Below are 14,044 nucleotides of genomic sequence, written 5' to 3' on the forward strand. Positions count from 1 at the left end.
CGAGAAACGGGAAAGTTGCAAGATGCTAACAGCGAATGACAAGTGGCTGTTGGCCGGGCTAATGGCCATTAGGGCTTACACCAGCTAAGCAAGCAGCAAGTCCAAGGAGGAGGCTCCACCAAAGTGGGTCAGTTGGGAGTCTGTCGGGTTCCTGGAAACCTTGAGGCGGAGCGACGTTGCTATTTTTAGTCGCGCAAATTTAATTTAATTGTTATTATGGCAAACTGCAGCAGCAGCTGGCCGAAAGTGCCTGTTAATTAGGCAAAAGCAACTTTGTTTTGGCCCTGACTTACACTGTGTTGCAAGTTTTTGAGCTTTTCAACCGTATTACCTTTATTTTATTATGTGATAATATTAGCTATATTTACTTTAGACCAAGTTCTTAAGAGCAACTATTGATTTCCAATAGACAGCCCTCCCGAAATCCTGTTATCCAGTGTAACTTAACCCATTTTATCCTTTAGCTCGCACCGGAAGTCGCCAGATGCAGGCCCTTAGTCCAGCCCAGAGAGCCAGTGCCGTCAACACCCTGGCTGACCTGCTGGTGAGCCGCGAGAAGTTCATCCTGGATGCAAACGCCAAGGACTTGGCCGAGGCCCAGAAGAATGGACTGGCCAAGCCGCTGCTTTCGCGACTCTCACTGAACGCAGCCAAATTGAAGAACCTGTCCGTGGGCCTCAAGCAAATCGCCGAGGACAGTCACAAGGTGAGTGTGGCAGGGAACTTAATTACAGGAGGACACTTTGCTCCAGGCAGCTATAGCTGACCCCTAAAAGGTCCCGGCCAAATTGCATTTGTTGCAGTGTCGAAAAGTCAGCCCCAAATTGAGTTAGTCCGACGGGGAACTGCTGCACTGGGATTTGTCTGACTGGCAAAATGGCCATTTCATGAGCTCTCCACAAAGACGCTCGCTCCTCGAGAGCCATATGCAGTTTCCGAAGCTTTAACAGCATTATGAAATCTCCAAGCAATTTTACACTTGAACAAAAATTGACACCCCTACTGGGGGAGCCCAACTCGACGTCCTGGTGACCAAATCCCTTCACCCAGGGAGCAGACTTCGCCGGTGTCTGGCAGACCCGGAGCTGAGCAGGGTGCGAGGCAGCTAAGCAAGTGGAAGATAAAGGACAGACTCTCTCTTGTATGCGCTTCGTGTATTTGGTGTCTTGGCAGTGACATTAGCCCGCATCCCGGCTGGGGTCCTGGCCCTGGCCCCAGTCCTTGTCCCCTCCTTTCAGCACCAGACAGAGTTGATCGAATATCGCCCGGGTGAGGAAGGGTTTGGGGAGCTTCATCCTCCCCAGCCAACCGTTTTATTGGATGTGATTGTGCGGAAACGTAAAAAGTTTTCCTTCATGTTTTTTTCTCGGCACAAAGTTTTTCCATCGAGCGAGGGATGGGGTCTGGGACATGAGTTTATTGTAAAAATGGCAAGCGAAATTGTGACACAAAATGGCGGCAGCGTGAAAAATCATAAAAAACGAACACGCACACATACTTTATAGAGCTGGAAGCTGGCTGGGAATACGGCAAAAACCATAACGCACTCAATAAATGTCGCTCCGATGGCGGAAAGTGTTTCGACCCACTTTTCTGTCATTTTTTGTTGTTCGTTTATTATTTTATTTCCGTGCGACAAACAAATGCCGCGGGCCCAGCTTGGCCTCGGGGCCGCTGAACCACTCGAAAGTTTGATAGAGGTGGCCGGGGTCAGGGGTCACTGTCCAGTTTCAGTTTTCAATTACCCCAAAGGAAAGTTTTATTGCGAAACAAGTACTGAATAAGATGAGATAATAATTGAATTAGGCCAAAAACGTTGCTGCAAAGATGGATGGAATCCTGCACAATAGTAGTGGAGGTGGATTTTTCAATTTCCTGCTCGAATCCTGCGAAACCCTGCATATTTCATGACCCCTTATAACCTTGCCAGCATCCTTCAACTGAACCAAGTCGCCACTATATCAACCCCGCACCGACTTATCCAATTGTCCTTTGCAAATATAATTTAAAGTTTGACGTCCTACAATGCCAAAGTCAATAATAATGACCATATAACCAAATTTACCCAGCGCCCAAGTCGAGTTTAATGGTTAAGCGGACCCAGCAGGGACCGGGAAAAGGGAGCAAGGAGCAAGGAGTGCTCCTCCTCCTCCAGCTTGGCCCGGGGGGCGGTGGTCCACTCTATGCAAACAAGGCCAGTGCCAGCCAACTGCTGTCAGCAGCCGTCCAGCCCAGACCTACCCGCAATCTCTTTATGTTATCTGCAGCCAATTTTCTAGAGATTTCTCACAAGAGCAGGAGCAGCAGAGGGGCAGGAGCAGGGTACCAGCAGGAGCTGCAGCAGCAGAACCAAAGAGAAACCCACTGGAGGGCAGAGCACTTCCAAATGCGGTGGCGTGGGACGGCTGGCCATTAAAAATAAATAAAGATTACGACGCGATGAGCGACTTGATTTATGTAACGCCTCAAAATAGACGCCAGGGAATCGAAATGCGGACTCCAGGAAGGAGAGTAGTAGGAGTAGTGGGCGTGGCGGGACACCGTCCACAGTGTCGCATAAATATCGAGTTATTTTTATGACCCGGTCCCACATGGCGTATGCGTTATGCGATTTATGCTGACTTGTGAATTGACTCTGCGACTGTTATTTTTATACCCTTCCCATCTCTCAATCCCGTCTGTATTATCTCATCTCGATTCTTTCCCTTTCTCTTTTGTAGAATGTGGGTCGCGTTCTGAGACGTACCCGCCTCGCCGATCAGCTGGAACTGAAGCAGGTTACCGTCCCCATTGGCGTCTTGCTGGTCATCTTTGAATCCCGCCCAGACTCGCTGCCCCAGGTGGCCGCCCTGGCAATGGCCTCGGCCAATGGTTTACTACTCAAGGGTGGCAAGGAGGCGGCGCACAGCAACAAGGCACTGATGGAGCTGGTCAAGGAGGCGCTGGCCACCGTGGGAGCCGAGCATGCCGTGTCTCTGGTGAGTGTCCTGTGCCTGTTTTCATAGAACTTACTAAGCTGAGATATTTCCTGTGAAGGTATCCACCCGCGAGGAGATCAGCGACCTGCTGTCCATGGAGAACCACATTGACCTGATCATTCCACGAGGCTCCTCGGAGCTGGTGCGCAGCATCCAGCAGCAGTCCCTCCACATTCCCGTCCTGGGTCATGCCGAGGGGGTCTGTCACGTGTATATCGATCGGGATGCGGATCTGAAGAAGGCCCTGCACATTGCCCGTGATGCCAAGTGCGACTATCCGGCGGGTAGGAGGAGTCCAATCACTGGCACAATCCCTGAAAACCCAACCCAATTAACCCATCCATCATTACAGCCTGCAACGCCATGGAGACCCTGCTCATCCACGAGGACCTCATGAGTGGCGACATCTTCAGCGACGTGTGCAACATGTTGAAGCGGGAGGGCGTCAAGATCTACGCCGGTCCCCGGCTGAACCAGCAGTTGACATTTGGTCCGCCGGCGGCCAAGAGCCTGAAGCACGAGTACGGGGCCCTGGAGTGCTGCATCGAGGTGGTGCCCAGCCTGGACGAGGCCATTAATCACATCCATACGTTCGGCAGTGGCCACACCGATGTCATTGTCACGGAAAACGGTAACGAAATGTTGCAAAATTGAAAATTAATTTCGATTGCCAGCAGTCGTAGCTGAAAAATGGTCAGGTTTTCCTCCTGCTCTCTTTCTCCTGAACGTCCGGATCCTTATTCCCTCTCAATTGATTTGGTTTATGCGGGGAAAATGGGAATAGTGCAGAGGCCGGGGTGCCCTCATAATGGTTATTGCTGCGGATGGTTGCTCTCGAAGGATGCTAGGGAAACAGGTACAAAGAGAGAATTAGAATATTACAGTGCAGTGTGTCCCAAAACTATAATTAAATTTTCAAGGCAAATAATATAGGGAGTGTAGGAAAATTGGTAAGTTAAGGCAGGGTCCTTTTCTAATGAATTAAATGTTTGTTTCTCGTTTCTGAAATCCACAGGGTTGGCTGAAATATTAGCAAAATTAATCAGGGAATAGCGTGACCTTTTCACATTGCACTATTAGCAAAAGGAAAATGAGAAATTTCTTTGATATAATTTAAGTTTAATCTTGAAGCAGGGGAAACTGATAAAACTATATAGCATTTTTCTATATAACAAAATCCGGGAAGTGAAAAGAAATTATTTGTTAAGTACCTTAGTTTTTCTATTAATTTTTCTTGATGATTTTGAGCCCAAGTAAATGTGAAGGTGTTTTGTGATTTTAAAATTATAAGTCTTAAAAATGAAGTTATGTTTATAATGCATAGTTATCGTGCCTTGAACAAACATTATGTATTATTGCCTAGCAAATTGTTGAACCTATTCCGAGGCTCGTGTTTTTTGCAATTACTTTTCAAGATGTTGGTTTTTTGTTTTGTGTGCATTCCTCTGCCATTATTCCGAGCACAATGGCACGTGTACATGCATTTAGCACGAGTGTGTCGTGCACTGGATGGCATGACTGCCCCACCTCAGGACCCCCTGCCTGCCACCCCCCACCCACATGTAATTCAATTTGGCGCCCTCAATGCCAGTACTCAGCACTGCGCACTCGACACTCACTTCTTCAGCCATTCAGGCAGTCCAACTTGAAACCGAAACCAAACCCGAATCCTAATTCAAGTCGGGCAAGTGGCACGCTAAACTTTAGCATGCATGCAGCTCTTGCCACAACAAATTTAAATCATTTGGGAAATTAATTTTATTCAACACTTTCCTGCAGTCCGTGTTTGCATTTCCACATTTGCTATTCCAATTCCAAGGCACACATGAAACAATGACAGCAACGATATTAGAAAAGGGTCATCCCTAGAAGTATAGAAATCAAAGCTTAGTAAATATAATTCTTATAATATTCCTTTGCTTATTTAAATATTAAATTTTGCATTTATTATTACTACAAATATTATTTATTACCATTTCTTTCCGTGCAGATGCCGCTGCAAAGCATTTCCTGGGCAGCGTGGACAGCGCCTGTGTGTTCCACAATGCCAGCTCGCGGTTCGCTGATGGCTTCCGTTTTGGCCTTGGCGCCGAGGTGGGCATCTCTACGGCCCGGATCCATGCCCGCGGACCCGTGGGCGTGGAGGGGCTGCTGACCACCAAGTGGATACTCAACGGACAGGACCACGCCGCCGCCGACTTCGCCGAGGGCGGGGAGCGAACGTGGCTGCACGAGACCCTGCCGCTGGACTAGAAGTAATCCGGGGCATACTTAGTTGTAGGATCCCAGTGTGTAGATTGTTTTTCCATCACCTTCACCGATGCGTGGAGAGTGCATTTTGAGCGAAGGGTAATTAAATGGGCGGTGCAGGACGGGGAATCCCCGATGACAGCTGCCGTCGCGGCCACATGGGAGAAATTAATTTGAGTGAAAAATATTTGGCGAGACAACTTGTGTAATTAATAAAGTGAGCGGGAGGGAGTGTTTTCGGGGGTAGTTAAGACTGTCAGCCCTTGTCTTGGGCAAAGTTTTCAGCGAAAGTTGCGTTGCGTCGCCTTACAAGACGGGAGAATGGAAAATAAAGTAACGCCGAAAGGCGCCGAAAGAACTGCTCTTAAAGTTTCAATCCTCTGCAAGTATTATGTATATGCGCATATTCATATTACAAATCATAAATTAGCCATGGAACGTGAAATGCAGCCAGCTCGCTCGCCTCGGGATCTGCAACTTGGTAGCAGGCAGCCGCGTGGCAAGTATTTTAATTTTTATGTGCACTGGGCCAAGTTAAGTTTGCCGGCTTTCCCGGTTCCTCAGGCCCGACCAGCTCGGCTTTCTTTCGCTCTCTTTCACTTTGGCCAAAGTTTCCGCACTGCGTGCTGGCCCGAAAGGCAGCCGTAGGAGAAGCCGCAGGTGGAGCCGGGAACGGGTACGGGAGTGGGCAAGGTGATGGTGGTTCCTCCTGTCAACGCGCTAACTTTTTTGAAGGAATTTTCCCCCCAGAAACTTCATGCTGAATTGAAGTTGGGGTGAGCCAGGTTCTGGGGAGGATTGAATAGTATTGGAAAACAAAAGGAAAAACAAGTGTAATTCTAATTCTAATTGCCCAAGTGACGGACAGCCGCACAGCAAATCCCTGAGAAAAAATGCATTAGTCTTGTGCGATTTCTTAGGAATTTTTCATATCAAAATAAACTGGCAGTCAGCCATGCAATTTGTGTAATTTAATTTAAAAGTTTCTACTTTTTGCTATGAACATCAAAAGAGAGAACACAATATTTGGCTTTATAGAAACATTGTCTGTGAAGGAACCATCTTAAAACAAAAACATAGGTAGAGTGTGATTACTTAAAAGCAAATATTTTGTGATCATTTTTGTACATTTTCAATATATAGTTCGCATTTTATTGTATGAGAATTGATATTGTTAAGAGTTCTTTCCTAAAAAAGATTTATAATTAAATGCCTAAAGAAAAATTCAAAAACTGTTGAAATTGTAATTTTAAATAGCTTTGTTAAGTGGCCTAGTAATATATTTAACTAAATACTTGTAAAATTTAAATTTCCCTCACAATTCGCTTTACAAAAGTAGGAAAAATTTGATTAAAATTCAAGCTATTGCAATCCGGCAATGCGAGGGAAACCACGAAGTGAATTTAGGTGACCTATTTTTTATTTAAGATTTAATTCGTCTAGCATTGCATACCTTGAAATTTCATTTAAAAATCTAAAACTTAATATACACTTGCAGGGTATTATAATCTTGATCAGAAGCATATTACGAAGTGAAGGAGTCATATTTTCTTAATCAGCATCAACAGGCGATTCTTTTTAGGTATCTCCGGTGCAAAAAAAGCAAAGGGGTTACATCATTAAAATTTTTAAAAATTGGCAAAAATTTCACTTTTTTTTTTAAATTTAATATTGAGTATGCAGATTTATTAACCTAATAATGATTCCAGAATTGAAATTAATGCATTTTTGGCTGAGTTATAAGTTTTTTAAACTTTGATTTGTCGGAAAAATTGTCATATAATACTATCGACAAATATCAATTCAAAGATATAATATATGAAATAAATTATTCTTCCTTTCGGACTTCTGAAGCTTCCCTATTGCTATTTATGAGCTCTTAAATGCATTCAAAGGAGAGCATAATTTTTTACCTCTTTCAACTGCTCGAGACGCGTACGGACAATGATACGTGAACGCTGTCCGTATCCGTACCTGATCCGCATGGTGGTCACGTAGTGCTCTGCAGTTGCCAAGCACTTTGCGGAAGTTACCGGAGCGGAAGTTACTCCGCGAGTTGTGAAGTTTGGCCATTTGGGGAATGCCCCCGATATGCACTTTACAGTTGGAGTGCAGTGCCGCGGCAGGTTCTCGCCTTGGGGTGCACTTAATTAGAATGGCGGGCATTAATCTTGTGGCTAATGCCACGTTGAGATCGGGCCGATATCGGAAGACAGGCGCAAAATTGCCGTTGGCCAAAGACACCCATTCCGCGCTAAGAGCTGCCTTCCTTTCCGTGCAGACGACTATATGCAAAACAATTTTATTTTATTTCAATTTGATTTCAATGAAATCCACACGACGTCGTCAACATTTATAATATGTGCAAACGCTTTGCCTGCATTTTTGTTTGCTGTCAGGGCTGTGCGGGGTGTGTGTGCAGAGGGTGTGCGAGCGGTGTGTGGTGTGTGGTGGGACAGCGTGTGGGCCACACCATCTATGGACTGAGTGGGGGACCCAAAAGAGCGTTGGCACAAATCCGGCGGACTTTTAAAAGATTCTTGCAAGTACAAGCTGGCAACTGCATTGCATTGTTCGCGGGGTTGTCTCGCGAACGCTGTTCCGCGGGGGTTTATTTATATAAAAACTTAAAAATACATCAACAGATGCCTATACAAGTCCTGGCGCATATTTCCCTACGCTCTCTCTACGCTGTTCTATGTCGAAGTCATAGCAAAGTTGGCAGCCAGACATAATTTAGCGAAAATGAAATGAAACTGAATGATAAATGGCCCGCACGAATGGAGAAAATTGAATACCCTCAAATGGAAACAGAAATAAAACAGATTAATCTCTGGTTAATTCCGACTGAAGACTAATGAATACAAATAACTATATCAATGGAATAACATGGCTCGCAAGAATGCATTAGTTTAATGGATCTCCTTTGATTAATTATTTAAAGCTACGGATTAACAATTATTCGTTCTTTTGATTACAAAAAAAAAGTAATGTCTTTGACACTTTAATAAAGGCTGTAATCCTTACAAATTGTTTGCAGTTTGGTGGATAGGGCTTGCCACAATTTATAGAATTTTATTACAGTTTTAAGCTAAATTAATGTTTAAATAACTTTCATTTTATTCCTAATTGTAATTTGGGGATATATATGGTAATATATGTTCATGGAAAAGGACATGAGACCAAAAGGTAAGAAGAACACAATATAGTTTAATTATAATTTAATAAAACTAAGTTTGTATTGAATACAAATAAATCATAATGAAGATAGTACATCTAACAAAACTCTAAACTGCATTATCCTCTCCGTGTGGCCTAATGATTTATATAGATTGAAAATTAAGATATAATTAGTAATAGTAAATTCTTGAATTGTGAAGTGCTTTCATCTATGCGTATTTGATTTCCTATAACTACCTTGTTATAAATATTCCTAATGTACTTTGAATGTAAATCTATATTCATTACGAGATCTGATTCCCATATCTCCCTATCCCCCATCGGATCAGATCATTATCAAACCCATTAGCTAAGGCGGAGTACCCGTAATCGGAACACTCTTTGGTGCAATTGAAATGATGTGTAGCCGACCCTCCGGTTCGCCACCCCGCCACTGCCTCCGTGAACGGCTGATCCCCAGCTAGCGTAGCATATCGCGAAATTCATCAACATGTTACTAGATGAACAATTGGCCAAGATGACAGGGATATCAGGGAAGCATGGGGGGACTTGAGATCTCGGACAGAACTTATTTAAATGCGGCTGTCGGAGCGCAGAACGAATCACTCTGATTGCTGTCGTTGTTGGATTTACACGTCGTGAGTGTCGTCATTATTAGGAGCAGGATAACCCAAGGATATACATATACTATAAATGGACTTGAAAAGAGGGTCAATTTGATCAAATTTGATATCACTATACATTCGATTTGTCTGAAATCAGAAGGATATCTTTGCAGATCAAATTACCTATTAATTCTATTTTAAATTAGAACGTTTAAAAATAAATACAACAGCTCAAGTTTTATGTTACGTGTAACCAAAGGATAACACTTGGATTCCTCTACCTTAATTAATTGCAGTGCCCGCTCCGATCAAAAACTAACCCAAAATGTGTGACGAGGAAGCATCAGCCTTGGTGGTGGACAATGGCTCCGGCATGTGCAAGGCCGGATTCGCCGGAGACGATGCGCCCCGTGCCGTATTCCCCTCGATCGTGGGCCGTCCCCGTCACCAGGGCGTCATGGTGGGCATGGGTCAGAAGGACTGCTATGTGGGTGATGAGGCGCAGAGCAAGCGCGGTATCCTCTCCCTGAAGTACCCCATTGAGCACGGCATCATCACCAACTGGGACGACATGGAGAAGGTCTGGCATCACACCTTCTACAATGAGCTGCGTGTGGCCCCCGAGGAGCACCCCGTCCTGCTGACTGAGGCTCCCCTGAACCCCAAGGCCAATCGCGAGAAGATGACCCAGATCATGTTCGAGACCTTCAACTCACCGGCCATGTACGTGGCCATCCAGGCCGTGCTCTCCCTGTACGCCTCCGGCCGTACCACCGGCATTGTCCTGGACTCCGGTGACGGTGTCTCGCACACCGTGCCCATCTATGAAGGTTATGCCTTGCCCCATGCCATCCTGCGTCTGGATCTGGCTGGTCGCGACTTGACCGACTACCTCATGAAGATCCTGACCGAGCGCGGCTACTCCTTCACCACCACCGCCGAGCGTGAGATCGTGCGCGACATCAAGGAGAAGCTCTGCTACGTCGCCCTGGACTTCGAGCAGGAGATGGCCACCGCTGCCGCCTCCACCTCGCTGGAGAAGTCCTATGAGTTGCCCGATGGCCAGGTGATCACCATCGGCAACGAGCGTTTCCGCACCCCGGAGGCCCTCTTCCAGCCCTCGTTCCTGGGCATGGAGTCCTGCGGCATCCACGAGACCGTCTACCAGTCGATCATGAAGTGCGATGTCGACATCCGCAAGGATCTGTATGCCAACAATGTGCTGTCCGGCGGCACCACCATGTATCCAGGTGGGTAATGATAGCAGTGATTTGTATTACCTAAAAGAAAAGATTCGTGATGATATTCACACTTGTAACAAATTGAAATATTTCTAAATAGAATCACATAACACTTTCAATATATTTATATTCCCCCAGGTATTGCTGATCGTATGCAGAAGGAGATCACTGCCCTGGCTCCATCCACCATCAAGATCAAGATCATTGCCCCACCAGAGCGCAAGTACTCCGTCTGGATCGGTGGCTCCATCCTGGCCTCGCTGTCCACCTTCCAGCAGATGTGGATCTCGAAGCAGGAGTACGACGAGTCCGGCCCCGGAATCGTCCACCGCAAGTGCTTCTAAGCACTGGGTCAGCACCCTCACCATCACCATCTCCTCAAGCACGGGCCTGGTGTTTGTCTACTTGCAAAGACATCCGTCCAGGACGAGGACGAGGATGAGGTCGCAGTTCAGTGAAAAGTATCTTTAAAATTACATTTAGTTGATGAAGAAGTTTTTAACATAGATGAAGATAGATAGAGAGAGAGAGAGAGAACAAGAAAAGAGAACAAGAGAAAAAGACCGGAAACGAGCGGGCGACGCCTTCTTTTTTTATTATCCTTACTATTTTGATTTGATTTGACTCGGAATTCCTATTGCTTGATTCGCCTCGCGGCGAGTAAATCGCCAAAACAATCGGCTGTAGCGTACAATAAAAACCAATAACCCATGTGAATCGAACTCGAGTCTCCGAGGAATGCGTGCTGGGGAAACTTTTCTAATTAGGCCTCGACTTGGCCGAATGTCAATCAGGCAATCATCGCTGGGGCATCGAAACTTTTCTCCTTGGACAGCTTGGAAGGCAATCTTGGTATCCGCATCTATATCTTGTCCGTATCTGTATCTGTGACCCGGCTCGTCTGTCACATTCTGTGACGCCTGCCGGAGATGGATTTCCAGCCCATCGGAGAGGCTGAAGGATGACTTCTGGGTGAGGCAACGACATCATGTTCGAGGTGACAGTCTCAAGTTACCCGAAACCTGCTCGCAGAGCAAGTTTGCTCAAGCTCTGGTTGCTCACCCAACATAAATGTTTGGGCACAACTTTTGGCTGCAAACTTTTCAGGTTTTTGGGGAAACTATGCATAAACCAGGTGCCAAAAACTGTTGCTTAATTAGTTATAGCGAAACTTTGCAGCAGTCTTCAAAGGAGAGTTTATTGGAATCCGGCTTGCTAAGACGCCATCAACAGGGAAACTCTAAACTCTTTTAATGACCGGTTGGCCGCACTTTAGCAATTGAAAGGATCCTCGTACCCATTAATTCTACACTTGATGTGATGATTCTTTCTAATAATCATGATCTTACGAGTGGGAAACCAATTGTTTTTCTGACAATTTCAATTTGAGGGAATCATTTCAGTGCCAACATATACATGTCAACCAATTCTATGCCTGCCATGTTCGGAATTACGCTTTTAGAGTACAGTACCCGCCCTAATGTCATCGGGAATCAGGCCCCAAGAGGTCCAAGTGCGGTTCATTATTGGGCGCTATCCAGCCAGGCTGGGCGGGAAAACAGAAACAGAATCGGAGAAATTAGTGCCGACAGTTGGTATACAACTAAATGTTTGGCGGGACCGAAATGATTGGTAAGGGTTGGGTGGCAATCGCCACTCAATCAATCAGTGGACACAGCGGGAGAGCCGAAATAGTCCATAAAGGGGCATCCTTTCAATGGCGAGTATGGACGAGGAAGGATACCGAGGACTGCCGATTTCCTGTTGGGTTACACTCAAAGGGAAATGTACACACGAAAATTATAATTAAATAAGTGGGCCTTGGCGGAGTTTATTGGTTGGAATCATTTTATAAATAGCTTTACCCTCGGAAGTTATTTTCAAGAGTTATAGGTGGCTGGAACTATATGGCCTCGATCATGAAACATAAATTTCTCAATGACATATTAGACAAATATATCTTTTTTGAGTCGGCTTTCGTTAATATCAACTATTTCTTACAATCTTTTAAAAACTATACTAGATTGTATAGTAATATTAAGTCTATCTAAGTAAGATCCTCGTGTCTCAATCTCCATCCAGGGTATACCAAAAGACGAGTGTCCTGCACATAGACACTCCTTGTATCGTTCGGTTATGTTTGCAGCACTTGTCCGCACATCAAATTGAATTTAATTGCAGTCAGGCCAGGGTGCCCGTACTCCAGCAGAGTCAGAGTCTCGATTCCCTGTCCATACCATTCCGTCGGGCAATTCTCCCAGATTGCTTGTCTGTTTGTCGCTTTCAGTTTGCGGAAATTGTTTTGAATTTGCAACAGCAACAGCAACGATAACAACAATGACGGCAATCTGCAAGTGCTGTGTGCGGCTTGTTTATTTTATGCTAATTTAATGCACTCGCCCCTACCGAACGCCCTCATTGATACCATTATAATTTGGTGTTAATTCCGAAGGCAAATACTTCAGCGTATTTGCCGTATTCATTATGCAGATTTGGGCAGGCGCAACGCAAACAAGTCGGGAATTAAAGCCCAAAGTTAACGAGTTATCTGGCTGAAGGCAAAGGCGTAGAGTTAAAGGGGAAAATGGTGGGACGAGCTCACTTCCGGTCGGCCAAAACTTAGACTTGATGGTCGATGGTTTTGACAAGCAAACAAATTGTTTTCCCCTAGCTGGAGGTGCACCACATGCGGACAGGAAATTAATAAAGAAAAGGGCTCCACCATGATACCAGACCCCTCAATCTTCATCAGCCCAGGCGGCGGCGGCGGATGTCCCTCACGTCCTGGTCCTCCTTGGGCTCAACTGACCACAGCAGGCCGGGCCATTGGGACCGAGTCTATCAGCATCTTAGCCATCATCGCCATCAATTTGCCCGAAGTGCTGCAAATTTAAATTTACGAGTATATGGCCAACTGTAACTGACATTCGCCTTTCGCCCGAAAAACCGGAGGCAACTTCAGCCCACGCACATGCGGCTCTTTCAGTTCACCTTCCTTTTTGTTCTTAGCAATTTAAACTTAAATTCAATTAATGCACAGCAGGTGCAGGTGGTTTTACCCCTGAAATGAGAGGAACTCTGAAATTAATGGAAAATGGTTGGCGAAATGTCAAAGTTGAAAGATTGCAGGCAGCCAAAGAATCGACATTGATGCATTGCTTTTAAAGGTCGCGATTACTACATGTACATAACACATATATCTGCAAAAACTGACAAATGTTTGCCGCTTTTTTTTATTAAAAAGAATCCACAACGATTGACAGATGAATGAGTAACCTCGAATGTCAAATGGCGCATGTCGAAAATTAAATGAAAGCTTTTTATTTCTAATGTAATTTCCTTAAAATTTAAACCTGTCGCCAGTTAAGCTGCTTTTTCCAAATGTTTTCCTTTAGTTACGTGTGTAGCATCCTTATACATGTTTCCTGGCTATTTAATCGATATGGGCCTACCAAATCAGGTGTAAACTTTGGCAGCATGAGTTCTTCCATTCTAGGGAAGTTATTGACATGCCGTGGCGCCCACACACACACAGTCTAGCGAATACACACATCACTCATTGCGCCCCGTGACGTGTCCTCCAGGACTCTGCACCCTTTATCCCTTCTGCGTGGGCTGCTTTTGGGCTTAAGCTCCATGAATGAAGCGATTATCGCATCTTTGTCGGCAGCATCAACACAAGGGAAGGCAGCCAAGGCTGGCATCGTGCAAAACAAACCCCAAAAGAGGGGACCCCTCTTTCTTGCTCTTTATAAAGGTTTCTGATAGAGATGGAACTCAACTCGATATG

The 14,044-nt window shown here is 45.3% G+C and overlaps 3 protein-coding genes across 3 annotated transcripts in view; 2 read left to right on the top strand and 1 right to left on the bottom strand.

Annotated features, from left to right (window-relative positions):
• P5CS (Delta[1]-pyrroline-5-carboxylate synthase) overlaps nucleotides 1-5,583 on the top strand; it is a 33,255-nt gene extending 27,672 nt beyond the window's left edge. Inside the window, exons 8-12 of the mRNA XM_086834412.1 lie at nucleotides 465-706; nucleotides 2,721-2,978; nucleotides 3,037-3,262; nucleotides 3,331-3,609; nucleotides 4,969-5,583. Of these exons, the coding sequence (XP_086690538.1) occupies nucleotides 465-706; nucleotides 2,721-2,978; nucleotides 3,037-3,262; nucleotides 3,331-3,609; nucleotides 4,969-5,231 (1,268 nt within the window). The 3' untranslated portion in view covers nucleotides 5,232-5,583. The remainder of the gene's footprint in view (nucleotides 1-464; nucleotides 707-2,720; nucleotides 2,979-3,036; nucleotides 3,263-3,330; nucleotides 3,610-4,968) is intronic.
• The window catches only part of LOC110179843 (glucose-6-phosphate 1-dehydrogenase), a 58,608-nt gene continuing 44,870 nt past the window's right edge, over nucleotides 307-14,044 (bottom strand). The window contains exons 3-4 of the mRNA XM_086834413.1: nucleotides 4,952-10,293; nucleotides 307-4,843 (exon numbers count right to left, since the gene is read on the bottom strand). The gene's annotated coding sequence lies outside the window, so the exon portion shown is untranslated. The remainder of the gene's footprint in view (nucleotides 4,844-4,951; nucleotides 10,294-14,044) is intronic.
• On the top strand, nucleotides 9,008-10,971 carry Act79B (Actin 79B). Its single transcript, XM_020947451.2, has 3 exons — nucleotides 9,008-9,046; nucleotides 9,310-10,263; nucleotides 10,393-10,971. The coding sequence occupies exons 2-3, from the start codon at nucleotides 9,339-9,341 to the stop codon at nucleotides 10,596-10,598; spliced, it is 1,131 nt and encodes a 376-aa protein (XP_020803110.1). The 5' UTR covers nucleotides 9,008-9,046; nucleotides 9,310-9,338; the 3' UTR covers nucleotides 10,599-10,971.

This window comes from Drosophila serrata, unplaced genomic scaffold, assembly GCF_035046125.1.
Source record: "Drosophila serrata isolate PLE 108 unplaced genomic scaffold, ASM3504612v1 contig_272, whole genome shotgun sequence".
Lineage (NCBI taxonomy): Eukaryota > Metazoa > Arthropoda > Insecta > Diptera > Drosophilidae > Drosophila > Drosophila serrata.

What these genes read in the sequence shown, in the direction of transcription:
- Act79B (XM_020947451.2), top strand. Translation starts at nt 9,339, where the DNA reads ATGTGTGACGAGGAAGCATCAGCCTTGGTGGTGGACAATGGCTCCGGC. An exon ending in CGGCACCACCATGTATCCAG is followed by an intron (nt 10,264 to 10,392) that starts GTGGGTAATGAT and finishes ATATTCCCCCAG; the next exon opens with GTATTGCTGATCGTATGCAG.